We start from the raw sequence: 20,771 nt of genomic DNA on the forward strand, positions 1-20,771 counted from the left end.
AGGGAGGGAAGGGGCTCTGGCACGTAGTCAGTGGTCAGTGGCTGCCGGCTGGGCTGGACCGTGAGGACGAGCTCCGTCCCCCGGGGGCCGCCCCGCCCGGCCCGGGGGCGGGCGCTCAGCACGGGCCGGGTGGGGGTGGGGTGGGACTCCTTTTTCTCGCCGTGGCGGCGGAGGCGCACGGCGTGGCTGGCGCGGCGCGGCGTCGTCGGTCGGTGTCGGAGTCGGAGGAGCCGGAGTCTGAGGAACCGGATCCGAGGCTGAGGAGGAGGAGGAGAAGAAGAGGAGGAAGAGGAGGAGAAGAAGAAGGAGAAGAATTAGGAGGAAGGCCAAGGAACCGGAGGAGGCCAAGAACCGTCGCTCAGCCGCGTCCGCGGCGCCGCGAGGATGGAGGCCCCTGGCCCGCGCCCCGCGCCGGCCCTCGGCGGCCCCGGCCCGCTGGGCGAGTTCCTGCCGCCGCCCGAGTGCCCGGTCTTCGAGCCCAGCTGGGAGGAGTTCGCCGACCCTTTCGCCTTCATCCACAAGATTCGGCCCATAGCCGAGCAGACAGGGATCTGCAAGGTGCGGCCGCCGCCGGTGAGTCTCGAGCGGGGCTCGCGGCCGGCCGGCGGGCGGCTGGGCCTCTGCGCGGGGCGAGGGGACAGCGGACGGAGCGCGGCCGGGGTTCGTATCCGGCCGGAGAGGCGGCAGCACCACCGGCACCGGGGTCGCGGCCGTGCGCCGGAGCCCGCGGGGCGGAGGGCGGGCTGGCGCGGAGGCCCCCGGGCGCGGGTGCGGCGGGTGCGGGGCGCCGGGGGTGCGGGGTGCGCGCCCCGCGAGTTGTCGCGAGGAGGAAAGTTTTCAATATGGCGGCGGAGCCCCTGGTCCTTTGTGTGGAGGCGGCGGCGGCCCGGGCGGCTTCACCTGGCGCCCCACCCTCCGGCCCCGGACCCCCCGCCCCGGCCCGGACCCCTGGCGGGCCCCCCGGGCCGGGGACTAGGCGGGGCGACGGAGCCAGACGGGGGCACCGCGGGCCGGGCCGAGCGGACGTGCTGAGGGGGCGTGAGCGTGGGGTTCGGGGGGCGGCCGCCCAGAGGCTCCCCGGCCCCCGCCCCGAGAGCTGCACGCGGCGGGCGGTGTCAGCCCCGAAGGCGGAGGCCGCCCCGCGTCCCGACCCGGAGCGGAGGCCCCAGGGCAGCCTCCTGCCCGGGTGGGCGTGAGGGTGGGTGTTCCCGAAACGGTCACCAACGGCTGCAACGTCGGCGGAGAAGCCCTGCCGGCCCCTGCCCCCTCCGCTCCTCCTTTCCTCCCCTCCCCCTTCCCTCCCCTCCCCTCCCCTCCCGTCACTTCCCCTCCCCCAGCCCCCGGCCGCAAACTCCGGACCCCTGGGCTGTGCCCACCTTTCGGACCGGCCGAGGCGGCCTGAGCAGTTGGATGGGCCGGGACCGTTGGCCGGAGGTTTAACTGCTTTTCCGACAGTTTGAGAAGCTTCTCCCCGCTCCGCCCCCGCTCCCTCGGAGGAAGCCCCCCCTCCCGCCCCTTTCTTTCTTAGGCTTGTTCTTTGTAATGACGTTGGAGTTGAGGGGTTCTGTGCGTAACCGCTCAGCCTGGAGAGCTGTGTCGAGGGAGATCCCGACTGAGTCTCTCTGATCCCAAGTCCCCCCTCCCCCCGAATTGAAATGCGGACTCTATATTGGAGTTTTTCTTGGACTAGTTTGAAATGGAGATGAAATACCTGTCTCCGGGAATAACTGGTCAGTTAGGATGGGGGAGATGATTGAGAATAGATGCCTTTCTCTCAAGAAGTAGACAAGGTTGATTGTCGTTGCTCAAGGGAAGTGCGTGTCGGTTGGAGCGCAGAGGCCTGCAGAAGTTGTGCGGTGATTGGGGCCAGGGTTTTAGTTGTGGAAGAATACGGCATGGACAGGTAGCCGCGGAGCTTTGTGTCAGCGTTAGGGACGGGGACTGTGAATAGTCCGCGTTCGCATCCATGGGCGTCCATTCTGAAACTAGGCAACTTGAGCAAGTTCTCGGTAGCCCAAGTGTGCAGTCGGTTCCTGGGGGGGAGTTGTCCTCCATGTTGGTATTGTGGTGCACTAGGGCTGGGGTAAACCCTTTATCTACTTTCTTTTCCTATTCCTTTTGTCGGGTTCTTTTCCTAGAAAGATAGTGTTGCTCTGGTTAGGTTTGGCTACTCATCTCAGCATCTTGGCCAGAATATTAATGGTAAGCTCTGCAAAATGTGTGATTTTACTGCCTTTCCCCATTCTGAATGTCAGACAGACGTGATGGCCACCATTTTGTATTGAGAGTGGTACTTACTACAGCCGAGGAAGGGTATTAAAGAGGCACAAATAAATAATCCACAAACATAACCAGTGCTCTGTTTTGGAGACCTCCTTTGTGTGGAGGAGGCTTCTTCCTCCTTTGTTTAACAAACTCCTGTGCCAATTGGAAAGAGTTTGGGAGTATTTCCAGTTGATATAACCGCAAAAAGGGAAACCTTTCCAGAAGTTGTAGCTCTTGAAGAAGGGTCTTGTTGGAACAAAGGGATCTTAAGAGATGGAGATGTAAACAAGTCTTTGTTTTAGAAACCGTTTTCTTTTAGAACGCTAACTGTGAACAAGTGGTTTCATATAGTTGAAATAAAGCAACAACAAACCAAGAGATAAGAAATATTTTCCATGGCGATAGCTATATAATGCCCGTGTTTCTAGATGATTTGTTACCACTAAGTTTTTGGAATACAAGTGACTGTATTAAAATGGGGATTGGGTTTATTGGTATTTTATTTCTTGGAGATAAGGGGAAGAATTACAAAGCATTTCTATTTCCTTTTGTCCTTAACTTTGCATCTTTAATTAATGGTACTTAACGTAGCTTCAATTTATAGCTGCTTCTTAGTGATGGTCCTAAAACTGCTTTGCTACTGAAACTTGAGGTTCACAGTAATTTGTTAATGAAAATATAGTAAGATAAATATGATAAAAGGTAATAAAATCAAGAAGACGTTATTCAGATCCTGAGTTATAAGTTTAAAGAGGGTAGTAAACAAACCTATTTTCAAATTACATCAAGTATGTAGGATAACTAGGCTTGTTTCCTGGACTTTTTTTTTTTTTTTTCCAATTTACAATTAATCTGACTTCTGGTTTGTTACCTTTAGATGCAAATTTTCATTTCCTTCTTGATGTACTTAGATTTCTTTTTAAGGACGAATTTTCTATGTCACTTTGTGGTATTTGCGGGTGATTAATTTTAGGGGTGTAACTATTAGGCGAGAAATAGTGGGCTGCTCAGTAAATACTTTCTCAGTCTCTCGAGTTTGATAGGAATGTATTTGATGGCTTCAGTGATTTACTCTGTTGCTCTCAAACATGTAACATTGGGCCATAGATAGGCAGATTCCACAAATTTCTTCTCTGGAGGTGTCCAGACATTAGAGATTTAAGTCAAACCCCAGATGGCACAATAGACACATTTTTCACCTTTAACTTCCTGTGGTCATTAGTTTGATCCCTTAGGCTTCATAGCCAAAGTGTAAAACTTTCAAATGTTCTAATCCAGTCAGTGTCTTAATCCAGTCAGTGTCTTTGATTGAGCCTGTTGGTTCCGCCCTTAGAACATGAAGGAACTTAAATATACTTCTCTTTGTACGGGGGGAGGTGTGAGTGATACAGAGATACAGAGCTCTTTTACTCTCATTCCAGCCCATCATTCTCCCTAATGTTAGGTTTGCTTGACTGTGGCCTAATCCTCTCTGTTGTTTTTCCAGTTTCTTTGGTGTCATGAAATTTTTCTCTAGCTGTGATTCCTTGCCACCTTAAACCTTTTAATATTTGGGGGAAAAGCTTATCAATAGAAATATCCTTGAGCAAAGGAAGAACTTATAATTACTTTTTAAAAATAACAGTTTTGTTCAGACATAATATATTTACCATACAATTCATCAATTTAAAGTGTGCAATTCAGTAGTTTTTAGTATTTTCATGGAGTTTTACAACCATCATCACAGTGTTAGAACATGTTTATCACCCGCAAAAGAAACCCTGTACCCAATTGTAACTAGTTTTTAAAGAGAAATTTAGAACTATACCTCTCAAAAGAAGAACTTTTTTTTCTCACTTGGTAGGAGGCTGGATTAAGTCCTACAGTTTTAGTTTAAATGCATCTGCCTTAAAGTAAAAACAAACTTCATTTGTTGTAGCCTTTGAATGGGTGATTGGCTAAGTTTGACTTTGCCAGTGGAAGATTGGTCACACTCACAGACATCCATCTAGCTGTAACTCTTAGTGAACTAATCAACAAGTTAATAATAGACTCTTAGAATGGAATGTGAGTGATACTGCAAATGTGAGACAGCTTTAGGTTTACATCCCCACCCCCACTGGAAAAGTTTCCTTTCCTGTGGTTGTAGGATTTGTTTTTAAACATGCAGTCTAAACCTTTTCTAAAGAGCAGAATGACTAGAGAATTGCCTTCGAAGAGTCTTAGTAAATGTTCTGATTTAAAGCTGGGGTGTTGAGTTCATGATTGAGAGACACTGATAAGGAAAATTAGAGAAAATGATCAACCCTCGGTTTCATTCTTTGTCTCTAAGGTCCTTAATTTTTTTTATTTCCTATTGACAGATCAGTAGTAAACTCGTTTACTTATTTGTTTAGTTTGGGAGACAATAACAAAGTTCAGGATGCTTATTACAATACTTTAATATAGGCAGACAGAAATCTGCCAGTGAGAATTTTCTTTTAGAAAGGCAAAAATATCATTGTGAACTATTCAATTTAAAATAAAAACAAAAAGGAATCTGGTTTATGTGCTGTAAATGGGAGCTTTTTGCAGGCTTTGGTAACCTCTCGTTGTTTTAATAGGGCCATATTAAAGTTTGGTTGTAGAAAAGGATAGAGGGAGACCTCATGCCCCCAAATGAAAGTGCTGATTAATTAGGTTCCTGGATTTAGGTTCCACGAAGCCTACTTGTGTATCTCTTGGCAAAGGCCATCTATGGGTTTAAAAACCAGTAACCTGGAAAGACCTTGCTTTCCTCATTGTACAGTCCTTGCATTGAGCTGGTGGTGTGATTTTTCCTTTCTAAGAGAATTAGATATTCTTTGGAGATTATGCTAATATACCTGTTTTATGTGTAGAAGATCACTGCAGTCTCAAAAAAATTTTTTTTTAATAATGTGGAATAAATGTTGGGAACTGAAGGACTGACTATACTTTCAGAAAGTTCTAAGTTTGGGTCCCTTGAAGAGGAATCATCAGAAGCACACCAGTGAGTCTCTTTGGGGTGAGTGGGTCCGTGCCATGTCACTGGGCCACTCTCATTTACTTTCGGTTGCTTAGGGTGTGAGAAACTAATAACTGGATTTTAAAATCTGAGTTGTGAGAAACTTGTCTAAGACATGAGAATTGTATGCAGCTTAACAAGGGTTTCTTAAGTATTTATCAACTGCTGTGTCCTAGCATGGGATTAAAGAGAAAAATGAGACATTACCTTTGTACACCTAAAACAAATTCTTCTAAAAATGCTTTTTCTGTCATTAAATATTAGATGAGTTCAGTGGTGACTTTGCTTTTTCAACCTCCAAGTTTATGAAGACTAATGGGGAGAAGCCGCCTCTAGGGCAGTGGGACATTTCTGTTTCATAACTGTAAGATGGAAGAATTTGACTAAATGTATTCTTGTCTTTTAAAATTTTTTTTTTAACATTCAGAATTTTAATTGTAGACCATTCCTCTTAAAGCATTATTGTCATATGCCTTTGGACATGGCCTAGAGTCATCCCATCTGTTCCTCTGTTTTATTTCTTTTAATCATTTAAGTTTTCTTTCTGGACTTAAGACCAGTTACTTTGCTCTGCTAGAGCCTTCATTTCCAGGGTATAAATGACATTTTTTAAATTATGAAAATAATTCAAGCATACACAAAAGTGTAGAGAATATAGTCCCTTTACGTATTTTCCTGGGTGTAAGAGGGCGGAAAGCAGAGCAGCAGTGTTGGAATTGAGAGCAAACTAGTGACCTCAGGTGTAGAGAACAACTTGGCTTAGCTTTTGTCTTATTCAGGGTGAGTGAGATTTGGGCAATTAGGAATGAGGTTTCTAGCCTTTAGTGAGAGATGGCCACTCTTTGCCTAATCAGGATGGGGATTGGATTTCTCAGTCTTTCCAGGGCCTTTGTTGCTTTGTGACACGTTTGTTGGAGCCTGTGTGGGAACCTGACCGCTGTCAGGCCAGCTCCTGGATGCAGAGGCATGGTGGTCAGAGGTGGTGGTTGGAGGTGGTGCCCGTCATTCCCTGTTCTGCCCTTGGTCCATTTTCCTGTCTGACGTCATCTCAGCAGCATAGAGCTGGGAGTCGGGGGTGACCAAGAAGTAGAACGAAGTCCCTTCTGGAAAAGGAGTTTGAAGGAAATGAGAGTCAAAGGGTCTAATGAGTGGCTGGTCAGGATGTCATTAGGTTCACTTTACTGTGAAGATGGTGGTTCCACTTCCAGCCTCGATGATGCAGTTCCTGTTTCAGCAGAATTGCTGATGAACATTTAGGTAGCCTCAGATGTTCAAAAGAAGTGATTTAAAAGTCAAGCCATTGAAAAATATTTTCTGTAAATAACCCCTTAACGTCTAAGCACTCTCCTCCCCAAAATAATAACTTCATTTTTCAGGAACTAAGTTAAACATCACTAGGCAGAAGGTGACATAATAAACAGCTTTTTTTAAAACTTGTTGATTCCCTTTCACTTGGAAATGTTATTTTACAACTGATGTAAATTTTAAGAAATATTTTGCAGGGATAAAAATAAGCTTTATCAAGGGGGGGTGTATGTGGATTTTTATTTTTTCTACTACGTAAAAGAAGGAGTCAGTGTTTCTAAATTTTTTTAAATGAGTGGGTAGAGTCTTGAATCTAATACCGTCATGACCTTGGACAAAGTTATTTTTTTCCGGTGTATGCCTTCTTATCTGCTATAAGGAGATCTGACACTGACTTAGAGCTGTTGTCCAGATTAATTGATGGATTGTAAGGAGCTTAAATTCCAAAGCTTTTACTTGCTCGCTGCTAAGAAGGGTCTGGGGACAGATTTAGAGAGACGAGGGTTAGTGCCAAATACATATCCCTCACTTCTCCTACAGCGAAGGGATTTTTAAAAGTGAAACTTGAAAAGTCAAAAGCCCAACATCAAAACTAGAATATACAAAGTGTAAATTCTTCTGTTGGTTAAGATGAAGCTTTTCTGTACCTGGATGTTCTTTTAAATTAGTTGAAATAAAAAAGTTTTTTCAGGTAGAGCTGTTATAAATTACTTCAGAAATTTTGCAGTGTATGTGTGTTATACAGGCAGGAGGTTGGTAAGCTTTGTTTTAAGAAGTGTTTAAAATTATTTAATTTCCCCTAGTGTGGGAAGGCTGTGATGCTGTGGAAGCCCTGCAGATGGAGAGCATTATATTTTGTGTAACATAATTTAAATAGTCCCAATTCTTGCCTGAAGGGTTAGTAGATTGAGTCTTTAATAAGTTGCTTGTAAAGTGAGGAGAAAAGTAGAAGAGGTGTCAGGGAAAAGGTTTATTTTGGTCTTCAGGACAGAGCCCGATAATATTTTATTTTTTTACTCAGAAGTAGGCAGACTTTTTTTTTTTTAAATCTAATTAGAGTTTCTATATGATCATACAGATTTCGATTCACCGTGGTTTTTTTTTTGCGGTACGCAGGCCTCTCTCGGCTGTGGCCTCTCCCGTTGCAGAGCACAGGCTCCAGACGCGCAGGCTCAGCAGCCATGGCTCATGGGCCCAGCCGCTCCGCGGCATGTGGGATCTTCCCGGACCGGGGCACGACCCTGTGTCCCCTGCATCGGCAGGCGGACTCTCAACCACTGCACCACCAGGGAAGCCCCACCGTGTTTTTTTGTTCAAATATGTTATGGGATCTCATAACATTGCTTCTTAGGTGGACCCGTATATATTGTATTTCTACTGTGTGGCTTTTTTGTTTTTGTCTTGAATCAAGCAATTCACTCAATACGGTTTTCTGCATGTGTTAAAACACTGTCTAGTGGTGTACATACAAAGTTTTAGAATCTTTAAATGTTGAAAGTGTTTGTTTAATTGTGAGCATGTAGCTAGGCTGAGCTTCTCTTCCCAGCTATGTTCCTTGTGTGGCCCTAGGCAGATTTTTGTGCATTCCTACATTAATTCTTGCCACCTCAGAGCTTGATCAGATTGTAGTGTTAGAGAACTAAGTTTAAACTTAACTGAGTGTGTTTTTAGTAGTTGGCTGAAGCTTTTGTTAAGCATGTGTTCCTATGAGGCGTACAGATACCTGAACATGGCCATCTACTCCACTGCTAACTCCAGAGACAAAGGACAGATCCTGTCAAAACCACATAATGTCAAGGTCTTTAAGGCAAGATCCTCCCAATTTTCTGTGCGGTTGTACCAACTCATCATTTGGTGATATTTAAACCAGATGGGAACATGTCACCCTTGCCAGGCTTTAACTTGGACGGGGAGAGTGAGGATCTCTTAGGATTTGTACACTGGTGTCTTTTTAGTTGTGGGACAGGGGGTGAGGCCATGGAGATGAGCAAGGTCTAGAAAGAATTTTGGGACTATAACCTCCATTTTGTAAAATTCCAGATATTCCAAGCTTTTTCCTCTCCCAGAGAGGCTCTTATGCAATATTTTGGACAAATTGAGAACAGCCACCAGATTTTCCAGCGGAAGGCTGGCTTCGGGGGTTTGTGTAGGGTGTGAGTTTGGGGTTTTTAAAGATTGTACTTAATGGCAGCCCATTCTCCTGGGTTCCTTTCTATAAGTACCTTTTTTTTCCACTGCTAACCTTGTGGCTTTTCCTGTCTTCCAAGTGTAAAATACATCCTTGACTTATGTTAATAGATAATTGCTCATCAGATTTTTTTTTTTGAGGGGAACAGGGTTTAAAATTTGATTTAGGATCCAAGGTAATTTGTTTTTGGCGGTTGGTATTAGCTAGCTAGGACATGAAAACTTGCAGAGAATAGGGATTTCATGGAAAAATCGTGGAGCAGGAATCCAAACATTTGGCTTCTGATGTGTGTTCCATTATCTTCATGTTATCCTTGAGCTTCCAGCCTTGAGGTTGGATTTTCAAGGTTTTATTCCATTAATCTGCCTTTTTTTGTTTGTTTTAATATATTTATTTATTTATTTATTTTTGGCTGCCTTGTGCTGTGCGTGGGCTTTCTCTGGTTGCGGCGAGCATGGCTACTCTTACGTGTGCAGGCTTCTCATTTTGGTGGCTTCTCTTGTTGCAGAGCACGGGCTCTAGGCGCGTGGGCTTCAGTAGCTGTGGCATGTGGGCTCAGTAGTTGTGGCTCACGGGCTCTAGAGTGCCGGCTCAGTAGTTGTGGCACACAGGCTTAGTGCTCCGTGGCATGTGGTATCTTCCAGACCAGGGCTCGAACCTGTGCCCACTGCATTGGCAGGCAGATTCTTAACCACTGCGCCACCAGGGAAGCCCTAACCTGCCTTTTAAAATGAGGATAATTCTGGCCCTGCTTTACATGATGAGGCATAAAGAGGTAAGTAAACATGCTCAAGGTCACCTGACTACTAAGTGGAGGAGCCTGATATGAGCCCACACAGTACTCTTAACCATTATTTATATTGCCTATATCCACATGAAATTGGGATTACATGAGACGGCAGATGGAAAATTATGAATCTTTTTATTCTTTTTTTTTAAATTGAAGTGTAGTTGATTTACAGTATTGTGTTAGTTTCAGGTGTACAGCAAAGTAGTTCAGTTATATATATGCTTTTTCATATAATTTTCCATTATAGGTTATTGCAAGCTATTGAATATTGCTCCCTGTGTTATGCAGTAAACCCTTGTTGCTTATCTATTCTATGTATAGTAGTTTCTATCTGTTGATCTCATACTCCTAATTTATCCCTCCCCGACCCTCCCTTTCCCCCTTGGTACCCCTAAGTTTATTTTCTCTGTCTGTGAGTCTGTTTCTGTGTTGTACATAGATTCATTGCTGTTATCTTTTAGATTTCACATATAACTGATATCATATATTTGTCTTTGATTTACTTCACTCAGTATGATAATTTCTAGGTCCATCCATGTTGCTGCAAATGGCATCATTTCATTCTTTTTTATGGCTGCATAATCATTGTATATATGTACCACATCTTTATCCATTCATCTGTTGATGGACACTTAGGTTGCTTCCGTGTCTTGGCGGTTGTTAATAGTGCTGCTATGAACATTGGGGTGCATGTAGCTTTTCAAAGTGTGGTTTTCTCCAGATACAGGCCCAGGAGTGGGATTGCTGGATCCTATGGTAACTCTGTTTTTAGTTTTTAAGGAACGTCCATACTGTTCTCCATAGTGGCTGCACCAATTTACATTCCTACCAGCAGCGTAGCAGGGTTCCCTTTTCCCTTTTGTTAACTTAGTTCTTGCTGCTAAGGTAGGATTTTTTTTTCCCCCCTGTGCTGTGCGGCTTGCAGGATCTTAGTTTCCCAACCAGGGGCTGAACTGAACCCGGACCCATGGCATTGAAAGCACCGAGTCCTAACCACTGGACTGCCAGTGAATTCCAAGGACAATTTTATAGATAAAGTTCAGTGTTCTTCTTTCTAATATGTGGTGGGCAGTGGCTCCTTTCGTAGATCCCAGAAATTAGCTGGGCTTTTTGGGAAGGAGAGTGTGATCTTCCTTTGCTTCTTTCTGGTTATCCTAACGCACTGAAGGAAAATCAGTACTAGAAAGCTGCCCTTATGTGATAACAAAGTACAGTACCATTTTGTTTTGTCTGTTATAGTTGCCTGTAAAATGTAATTATAAAATTTTAAGTAAACCGTGTGCCCTTATTTTTTAACTTAACAATGTGTATGAGCTTGGCCATTCCATATACTTTTGGTTGGTTGGCTCATTTGTGTGGAAACTCCTGGCTCATCAATTTCAGTGACCACTTAGCTTCAATTGGAAGAATATGGAAGAAGCTCCTCTGGCCGTTGGAAAGCTCAGCTAGGTTTGAGAACTACTAGTTTAGGTAATTCCCTGATGAGGTTTAGGCAGCTGTTAATATAAGGAATTTTCTTACCTGTTGACTTTGAATTAATAGAAATTCTCAGCTCCACTACAAAAAACTAAGGAATCCTTTCCGTCAGCTCTGGTGAATGAAGAAATGGATTGGGTCCTTGGGGTTGGTTATGGGTTCAATTCAGTACATTTATTGATATGTCAGTAAGTGCCAGGAATTGTGTTAAGGTTCTGCAGTTTACAACTTTGACTTAAAGGAACTCATAGTCTGCTGGTGAGAAAGATCAGTAATTAGATTATATAGTAGGATGTGTGCAAGTAATGGAAACTGCATATAGAATGGTTGAAGATAATAGGGTTGGGGGAATATGGAGGTGGGTGGAGTATGGGGAGAGGGGGCTGCCTGGGGGCATCTGGGAAAGCATTGGGTTAGGGAGGAAATAGGAGTGTGGAATGAGAGTGAGGGTCATGAGAACTCGCAGAAACACCAACATTTAAGGAATAAAGAGGATCTAGTTGGAGGCCGCAGGAAATGTGCAGGGAAGCCAAGGAGAGAAAAAAGCTGGTTTGTTGAGCCTGTATTTCAGACTTACATGACTTCTTGGTGATGATTTTCTTAAGTCTCAACTGTAGACACAGCTGTAAAATCCTCTATTTAAAATCTGGGAAAGTAGGTAATAGAAGAGTTTTTATAGTGTGTCCCATTGATACCAGGCAGCCATTCAAATGAGGACCAGTTTTATCAGGCTGGAACTTCCTCATATTTTAGGTTAAAGTGGGTCATCTTTTAAATCAAATCGATTATTATTATTTTTGGCCGTGCCGCATGGCTTGCAGGATCTTAGTTCCCCCACCAGGGATTGAACCTGGGCCCTGGCAATGAAAGCACAGAGTCCTAACCACTGGACCTCCAGGGGATTCCCCAAATTGATTATTAAATGTGGCAATAAATGTGAAAGAAATAAGATAGTGCTCTCTCTAAAACAGTAACACTGAGATACATTATAAATTTATTTTAAGAGTTTTGGACATGAGATTTATTTATCTACCATCCTAAATTGAGCTTGCCTGTGTAATAGTACACCCTTTTATCTTTCATACAGGAGATCTAGCCTTGAAGCATGGTCAGAATTAGAGTATACTGAATAGACTATCAGGTTGTCCTTGTGTAAATATTAGATGATCGGCGGTGGGATAAACAGAGCAGCTTCCTAGCAATTCCAGTTCAGGTTCAAGCTTCAGTCTTTTACTTCAGATATGGCTATTAGGGATCAAATTATTTCCACTTTTATTGCTAGACGTATAGTTAATATATCTTAATTGCAGCAGGACTGAAGAGCTGTTAAATACTTGCTTTTAGTGAAATGTATGGCTTACTATTTGTTTCTTTTTCGTTTGTTTTTTTAGTGCAGTTGCAAATGTGTCTTGAGATGGAACATCAAACAAAACAAAGATTTAGTATCTTCTCTGAGGCTCAGGCTGATTTTTAGTGTCACTACTGTCCCCTTCCTGACTTTGATTTTGAATCTCCAGGAGTGACCACCAGTTTGTAAAGTACTAAAGGTGTAGAGCAGCAAGTGTTTACAGATCTAATGAGGCCTTAAAGTTAGGGTGTGGGATGTTTAACTTTCCCTGCCCTTGGTGCCCAGATGGGTTTGGGTGTTGCTGAGTGAAGGTTGAGGGGGCAGAGTTCAACCTTGTTCCTAAACCCCTTCCCCGACAAATCTTTTTTTTCTTTTTTGACAAATCATTTTTTTAAAAAAATATTTATTTATTTATTTTTGGCTGCACTGGGTCTTCGTTGCTGCGCGCAGGCTTTCTCCAGTTGTGGCAAGCGGGGGCTACTCTTCGTTGTGGTGCTCAGGCTTCTCGTTGCGGTGGCTTCTCTTGTTGTGGAGCATGGGCTCTAGGCACGCGGCCTTCAGTAGCTGTGGCATGTGGGCTCAGTAGTTGTGGCTCTTGGGCTCTAGAGCGCAGGTTCAGTAGTTGTGGCAAACGGGTTTAGTTGCTTCGTGGCATGTGGGATCTTCCTGGACCAGGGCTCAAACCCATGTTCCCTGCATTGGCAGGCAGATTCTTAACCACTGCGCCACCAAGGAAGCCTGACAAATCATTTTTTGAACCTTTCTGAAGTATGTAATCTTTTCTTAACTTTAGCAGTCTCAGTTTTCTGTCAGAAAACTGCCTTTTCCTCACTGGGATCCTAGGTATGAAAGAAAACAATCAAAACTACTTACTAACTAATTTCCTTGCAGGGGGGAACCGTGACACTGTAGCTACTTGATCATAATATGGTTTGGTGTAGGCATATTGAAGTAACGTTTGCACCAGTTATAATTGCTGTAAGGGAGAAGGATCTGAAATTTCTTCTGGACTCATTCAGTGACCATAAGATGTCTGTGAATGGCCTGAAATGAATAATGCTTTCCTGTTAACTTTTCATGATTGACCATCATGTTGTCAGTCCATTTAAGTGGAAGATGATTTGTTCTAGGGATTTAGCTTTCTTAGACTCCTTCCTTGTGAATTTTGTAATTTTTTAAAAAAATTAATGTATTTATTTATTTATTTGGCTGCATTGGGTCTTCGTTGCTGCGTGCAAGCTTTCTCTTGTGGCGAGCAGGGGCTACTCTTCGTTGTGGTGCGTGGGCTTCTCATTGCGGTGGCTTCTCTTGTTGCAGAGCATGGGCTCTAGGTGCGTGGTCTTCAGTAGTTGTGGCACGAGGGCTCAGTAGTTGTGGCCTGCAAGCTCTAAAGCGCAGGCTCAGTAGTTGTGGCGCACTGGTTTAGTTGCTCCGTGGCATGTGGGATCTTCCTGGCCCAGGGCTGGAATCCGTGTCCCCTGCATTGGCAGGTGGATTTTTAACCACTGTGCCACTAGGGAAGCCCCCTCTGAATTTAAAAGGATACTTCCATTATAGGCTTGATGAGACTTTTGGGATATGCAAAAATCTGTATGAATCACTCCAGGTAACTTTGGTAGTTATCTATTAAGGACATTTTGGAAGAGTAAGATGGCCTCCATGTGATCTAGTTATTCCCTCTTACTGTTTATAAACCAGATTGTACTTAGCTTGTTCGTACAGAGGGGCTGGGGAGGAAACTATTTCTTTGAGGTTTGAGAAGCAGTAGCAATGGGAGGACTGTTTTATATCAATATTTTCATATGGCTTTAACAATAATAAATTTAAGTCATTTAGAGGCCGTATAAATACAGATTATCATTTCCAAGATTTATTAAAAGTGGTGGAAAAGGAACTTATTGGGACTAATGCTTATTAAGTAAACACCATGACATGCCTCTTATGTATGTATTTATTTATTTATTTTTGGCCACGCTGGGTCATAGTTGCAGCATGCAGGATCTTTCATTGCAGCATGTGGGTTTAATTGCCCCACGGCATGTGGGGTCTTAGTTCCCCAACCAGGGATCGAACCCACATCCTTTGCATTGGAAGACGGATTCTTAACCACTGGACCACCAGGGAAGTCCCGACATGTCTCTTTTTTACTGGTGTATTTTCATTTACTAATAGATGGTCCATAGAAACAATGCTTTGCCTTCCCAAATACTTAATATTCAGAAATTAAAACACTCTTTTAAACAAGAAGTTGTGTAAAACTGAAAACTGGCTCTTACCAAGCCCCACCTATAGGAGTTAAAACTTTAACAAATGTTCTTATTCCTGGTACTTATTATCTTAGTACAGCTATCAAAAGTCCGTGTACGTTTGCAAATGATTGCATTGGTATTTTCAGGTTCTTTTTGGTGGTAGGACTTTAGGGAAGACTGGGTTGCCATTTGCTTTTCTAAAAACGTTGGCATTACACAAGCAGGACAAGAAATCATTGTTAGTGAATGGAGAAAACACTTGAAGTGGCCGCTTTTAAAATCTGTGTGGACAGAGTTCTCTGGAGGGGCAGATTGGATGGGGAACCCTGTAGGTGTCTGTTAGTTGTTTCCAAGATTTGGGCTGTTGTTTTCAAGGTTTGGGCTGAGGACTTTTGGAGAGTTCACAGGACCTTTTCAGCAGGTCCGCGGGAACTTCCTCTTTTCAACTAAATGTTTATCTGTGACCAGCTTATCTTCATATATTTTAACCAAAACAACATATACAACAACTGATTGACAGCAGAAGATATGAAACTCCAGCTTATTTCTATTAAGCCAGACATTAAAGAGATTTGCAAAATAAAACTCTTCTCACCAATTCTTTGCTTATTATTAAATGAATTTGTTTTTTTAATGTCTTTTAATTTCTAATGCAATAAAAATGAGTGGATAGAACCCATCTGAAGTAAAACTTCGAAGCCGTCAATTTTTAAGAGTTTAAAGGGACCTAAGGCCAAAAATTTGAGAGTTGCAGTACTAAAAAAGGAACTTACTTCTGCAAAGGCTTGACTCAATAGGAATAAATCTAGGACCTATGCATAAGCAGTTCCTCTTTGTGCTCAACCTTTGAAGAGGATATTATAACACCAGTAGAGGGTTTGGTAAAAACTTCCCTTATTCACCTATCTGTTGCTTCTGTGAAGTGAAAATTTTAAAGTGTTTTCAAAAAGGCAAACAGTAAGTTTTTCCACATAGCCAGTAACAACTGAACTGTTGAAGTGGGCCTTTTTGGTCTCATTTTGTCAAGTTTTAATTCTTTATATTAAAGATATGATTGTGTTTCATTTTTTGAGAGCTCTCTATTGGAATCAGAAGAGTTTGGAACACAAAAGATAAAAATTGATCCAGATGATTGACTTTTTATTTTGAACTGTTTTAGATATACAGAAAAATTGAGAAGATAGTTGAGTTCCCATATACTTCTCACCTCATTTCCCAGTTTCTTACCATTCTGCATTATCAGTATGACACATTTATTATAATCAGTGAACCACTGTTGTTATTAACCCAAGTCCATGAACTTACACAGATGAACTCAGGTGTTACCTAACATCCTCTTCTGTTCCAGGATCTCATTCAGGACACCACATTGCGTTTGGTTGCCAGATCTCTTTAGGCTCTTCTTAGCTGTGGCAGTTTCTCAGATTTCTTGGTTTTGATGACGTTGACCGTTTTGAGGAGGACTGACTGGGTATTTGGGCAAATTTTTTTTCTTTTTTTTAAAGGGACATTTATTCTTGCGGTCTTTTCTGTTGGCTGTGGAATGATTTAAACACTAAAGCTGTGGGAGTTTTTGTATTACACTTAACTAAAGTAAACCCTGTGCTACAGTATGAACCTCGCTTGATACAGTTGCCCGTATCTAAATAAGGAGCATGATGTGTTTTTTTGTGTGTGTGTGTGTGGTTTTTTTTTTGGTTTTTTTTTGCGGTACGCGGGCCTCTCACTGTTGTGGCCTCTCCCGTTGTGGAGCACAGGCTCCGGACGCGCAGGCTCAGCGGCCATGGCTCACGGGCCCAGCCACTCCGCGGCATGTGGGATCTTCCTGGACCAGGGCACGAACCCATGTCCCCTGCATTGGCAGGCGGACTCTCAACCACTGCGCCACCAGGGAAGCCCGCATGATGTGTTTTTACTAAAACATTGTTCTCTTTGTTTCCAAATTCTTGTCACCAGGTTTTCTTCATTGGCAAATTTTTAGCAGAGCTTTTTTGATTTTATATTTTTTAATCTTTAGCTTTATAGAGACATTTAAAATTAATTAGACTTTTTACTTGTTCAGTAACATTTATTGAACATCCATAGCACTGTTCTAGGAAGGTAGTTTTCATTTTAGATTCTTCCTTAATAACCATTTTTACACTTCTCTATAGAGGCAGAACATGCCATCATTAATAAAAGGCAGTCTCAGGCAGGCATCTGCAATCAGTGTGATCATGTTGATTTCTTTTTTCCTGTAACTGCGGTATGTAAAATGTGACCCTGAATGGAGCTGAAACAAGCTTCCTAGAAGGTATAGATATTTTGTTTATAATGAATAACATTGGAAAGTAAAGGAAATAGCCTAAATGTCCAATACTAAGAAATTTTTAAAGTATCAATACAATGAAATGTTAATGTTCCCAGTATAGTAATAAGTAGAAGGCAATATAATTTTTTTTGGTTTGAAATTATGAAGATAAGCATTTTGGAAAAAATACTGGAAGGGCGTGTAACAAAATGTAACAGGTTTTTCTCTGAGATTTTGGCTCATTTTTTCTTCCTTATATGTTTTTTCTGCAATTTCATCAGTAAGCGTTACTTTTGTATTAGGAAAAAAGTATTTTAGACCCATTCTATCGCTTATAGTCTTTGTCCCATAAGAGAATATGCAGTCAGGAAGTTTTATGTAGTGGATATACAGGAAATGGCTTGGTCAATATAAAATACTCATATGGGACCGTATGTAGGCTTGCCCAGTAGAGTGTTGTTTTTTGTGTTACAGAAGCTGAATTCCATTGCCACCCTAGCAGCTCCTCTCTTGGCAGATCCATTGTTAACTGCCTCTACCCTTGGATTAATAAACCTAAGACAATCTTATAGGAAGCTCTCTTTTTTTTTTTTTTTTTTTGTGGTACACGGGCCTCTCACTGTTGGGGCCCCTCCCGTTGCGGAGCACAGGCTCCAGACGCGCAGGCTCAGCAGCCATGGCTCACAGGCCTAGCCGCTCCGCGGCATGTGGGATCTTCCCGGACTGGGGCACGATCCCGTGTCCCCTGCATTGGCAGGTGGACTCTCAACCACTGCGCCACCAGGGAAGCCCTCTTTTTTCTTTTTTTTTTTGGCCACACCACGCGGCACGTGGGATCTTATTTCCCCGACCAGGGATTGAACCTGGGCGTAGAGTCCTAACCACTGGACCGCCAGGGAATCCCCTAGGAAGCTCTTTAAGCATAGAAATATGACAGTACATTCTCTGACTTTAAAAAGCAAGATGCATGTATCTCAATGCTGGAAAAAAAGTACAGCAAAAAAATAGATTAATGGACCTTGAGTAGTATATATTAATGAATTCTATCTTATACAGATTTATAATGAAGATTAGAGAATCAAAACCACTGTGTTAAACATAACCAATCAAAAACAAAAACAAGGTTGCAGTAGGCTTCCTGGAAACTACAAAGCTTTGCAACATGAACATTCCCTAATCATTATCATTTTTTTTTTTTTACCATTTACTTTGTAAATGCCAGGCACCTGTCTAAAGGCTTTGCCCCTATTATTTTATTTAAGCCTCCTGGTTTCCCCTTTTTACATGTACCTAAGGCACAGGAAGATGAACCTAGTTCAGACCCACACAGTAGAGTCAGGATTTGAACCCAGGCAGTGTGACTGAGAGCCTACCCTCTTTAACATCTGTTCTACTGTACAGGAGGTGGTAAAGGGCACCACTGTGCCTTAAAACTCAGCACTGAAGAAATGACAGATGAGGATGATACAGGGGAGCCCTTTTTTGTTTTTGCTTTTAATTTTATATAAGTTTATTCTGACTTTATTGAGTTAAATGTATAAAATAGCAATGTGTACACAGAGGGATTTAATACATAATATATATAATTATCTTTAAAAAGTCAGGATGCAAGTTAAAACAAAAAGTTATTTTCTCTCCCAAATATACTGTTATTTCTTTTTTAAAAAATGTTGCTTTTGGGCTTCCCTGGTGGCACAGTGGTTGAGAATCTGCCTGCCAATGCAGGGGACATGGGTTCGAGCCCTGGTCCGGGACGATCCCACATGCCACGGAGCAACTGGGCCCGTGAGCCACAACTACTGAGCCTGTGCGTCTGGAGCCTGTGCTCCGCAACAAGAGAGGCCGCGACAGTGAGAGGCCCGCGCGCTGCGATGAAGAATGGCCCCCGCTCGCCGCAACTAGAGAAAGCCCGCACGCAGCAACGAAGACCCAACACAGCCAAAAATAAATAAATAAATATATTTAATTTAAAAAAATGTTGCTTTCTTCTTTTTTTTAAAGGGAACTTTATTATATATTTATTTATTTTTGGCTACATTGGGTCTTTGTTGCTGTGCGCGGGCTTTCTTCAGTTGCGGTGAGCGGGGGCTACTCTTCCTTGCGGTGCGCGGGCTTCTCATTGCGGTGGCTTCTCGTCGCAGAGCACGGGCTCTAGGCGCGTGGGCTTCAGTAGTTGTGCAGGCTTTGGTAGTTGTGGCATGCAGGCTCGCAGGCTCTTGAGCACAGGCTCAGTAGTTGTGGTGCACGGGCTTAGTTGCTCCCCGGCATGTGGGATCTTCCTGGACCAGGGCTCGAACGCATGTCCCCTGCATTGGCAGGCTGATTCTTAACCACTGCGCTGCCAGGGAATCTCTCTTCTTTTTTAAAGGTTATACTCCATTTATAGTTATTATAAAATATTTAGGGGAACTCTTTAACCTGTGTTGAAATTGCTATGATGAAAAGTGCTGGTTGGCCACTAGATGCTAACTAGAGTTAGGCTGAAAGGATGGGGTCCTTAAAGGTAAACTTCAGAGGTCAGTTGCTCCTTGAAAGTTGAAGTTGCATTCACTTCTTGTTAGAGGAAAATTACATTTCAGTGGTCAGAACTTAATGTCATGTAATACTTGTTATTTTTGCTTTATAATAAAACAAACTTTACATTTGTAATTTCAGTTCTTACCATAGTCCTGAAAGTAGCTATTGTTCGTACTTTACAGATGGAAAAGTTGAGATTCCTGAAGTGGTGGTAAGAGAAACGAATCGCAAATTCTGGTCTTCTGACTTTCAGTGCGTTGCTCTTTTTTTTTTTTTTGGTCCTATACTAATCGCTTGCTTACATTCTGAGGAACAAGTGTCTTATCCATTATTATTATGCTTGGTTAAGTAAAAAGAGAAGGGATTGAAAGAAAGTGGGTTGGGGTAGTGAGATAAGAACCTGAAGGTGCAAAATTTTTAAAGGAAAGCCGGACATATTCTCAGGACCTTTGTTTGGTTACAGACCCCTTTGAGACCCTGGTGAAAGCTGTGAGCCTTCCCAGAAAAATCCACATACACTCAATTCTATTTACAATTTAAATGCCTAGGCTTTAGGGTATAAAAGTGTGGTTCCATAGTCTAAAAAGGAAATCCTCAAAATAAAGTGTTTTTACTAGTGGCTCACTGAGGACCGGAGATCTTAAACAGGCTTTGAACAAATTGGTGGCTAATTAAAGCTGCTTGGGGCCAAGTCTGCCCGGAGGGAAGTAAGAAGCGGCACTAGCATTCTATTTACCTTTTTGGGAAGACTTGGAACGAGGCCTTTTGTATTGCAGAGCTTTCCTGACAGACACCGCCTTCAGTGTTGTCAGGAGTGGCATAGGGTGCCTGGGGGTTCGTAAACAGTACGTCTGTTCTTGTCATTTATAAGTGGGAATTTATAATGATTATGCTGTGCCGTGTACTACCATTTGTGCAGGTGTCTTAAGGATATCTTACTGACAGACCATTTAATTGATGAGAAAGTAGTCTTTTAAATTGTATTTCATATATGTGTTACTGAAATCTTTATTAAGGTTGATAAATCTTAGGCTCAACAGAAAGCTTTTCTAACTTGCCTTAAAATACTAAGATAAATTCTTTGTTTGGATCCTTAAAAGTTTCCCCGAAGTTCTGTGGTAATGTTGATAACACAGAAACTATAAGAACCTGTATTAACAACACTGAGTTTACCTCTGCTGGCATTGGATTAAAATCCTGTGAGTGCATTTATTCAGTGATGACTGGGTTTGATAGAATATACGCAATTAGAAAAATGCTTTGGTTCTTAATTCATGTTGTTATTTGTAAACTAACCAGAATGTGCTTTTGAGGCTGATTTTTAATTGGTTTTGTCTGC

The 20,771-nt window shown here is 42.7% G+C and overlaps 1 protein-coding gene across 5 annotated transcripts in view; it reads left to right on the forward strand.

The window, feature by feature from the left end:
- Positions 1 to 229: 229 nt before the first annotated feature.
- The window catches only part of KDM5B (lysine demethylase 5B), a 75,600-nt gene continuing 55,058 nt past the window's right edge, over positions 230 to 20,771 (forward strand). For 3 of the 5 annotated variants that reach the window (XM_022561962.3, XM_089902895.1, XM_089902939.1), the window contains exon 1: positions 231 to 573. In XM_022561962.3, coding sequence (XP_022417670.1) covers positions 385 to 573 — 189 coding nt within the window. In that variant the 5' untranslated portion in view covers positions 231 to 384. Of the gene's footprint in view, positions 574 to 20,771 lie in introns of all 5 variants that reach the window. The other 2 variants (XM_089902848.1, XM_089902809.1) reach the window with 1 other exon arrangement.

The sequence above is a fragment of the Delphinapterus leucas genome, chromosome 1, assembly GCF_059928025.1.
Source record: "Delphinapterus leucas isolate spDelLeu-1000000601 "Yukka" chromosome 1, BTC_Dleu_Yukka2, whole genome shotgun sequence".
Lineage (NCBI taxonomy): Eukaryota > Metazoa > Chordata > Mammalia > Artiodactyla > Monodontidae > Delphinapterus > Delphinapterus leucas.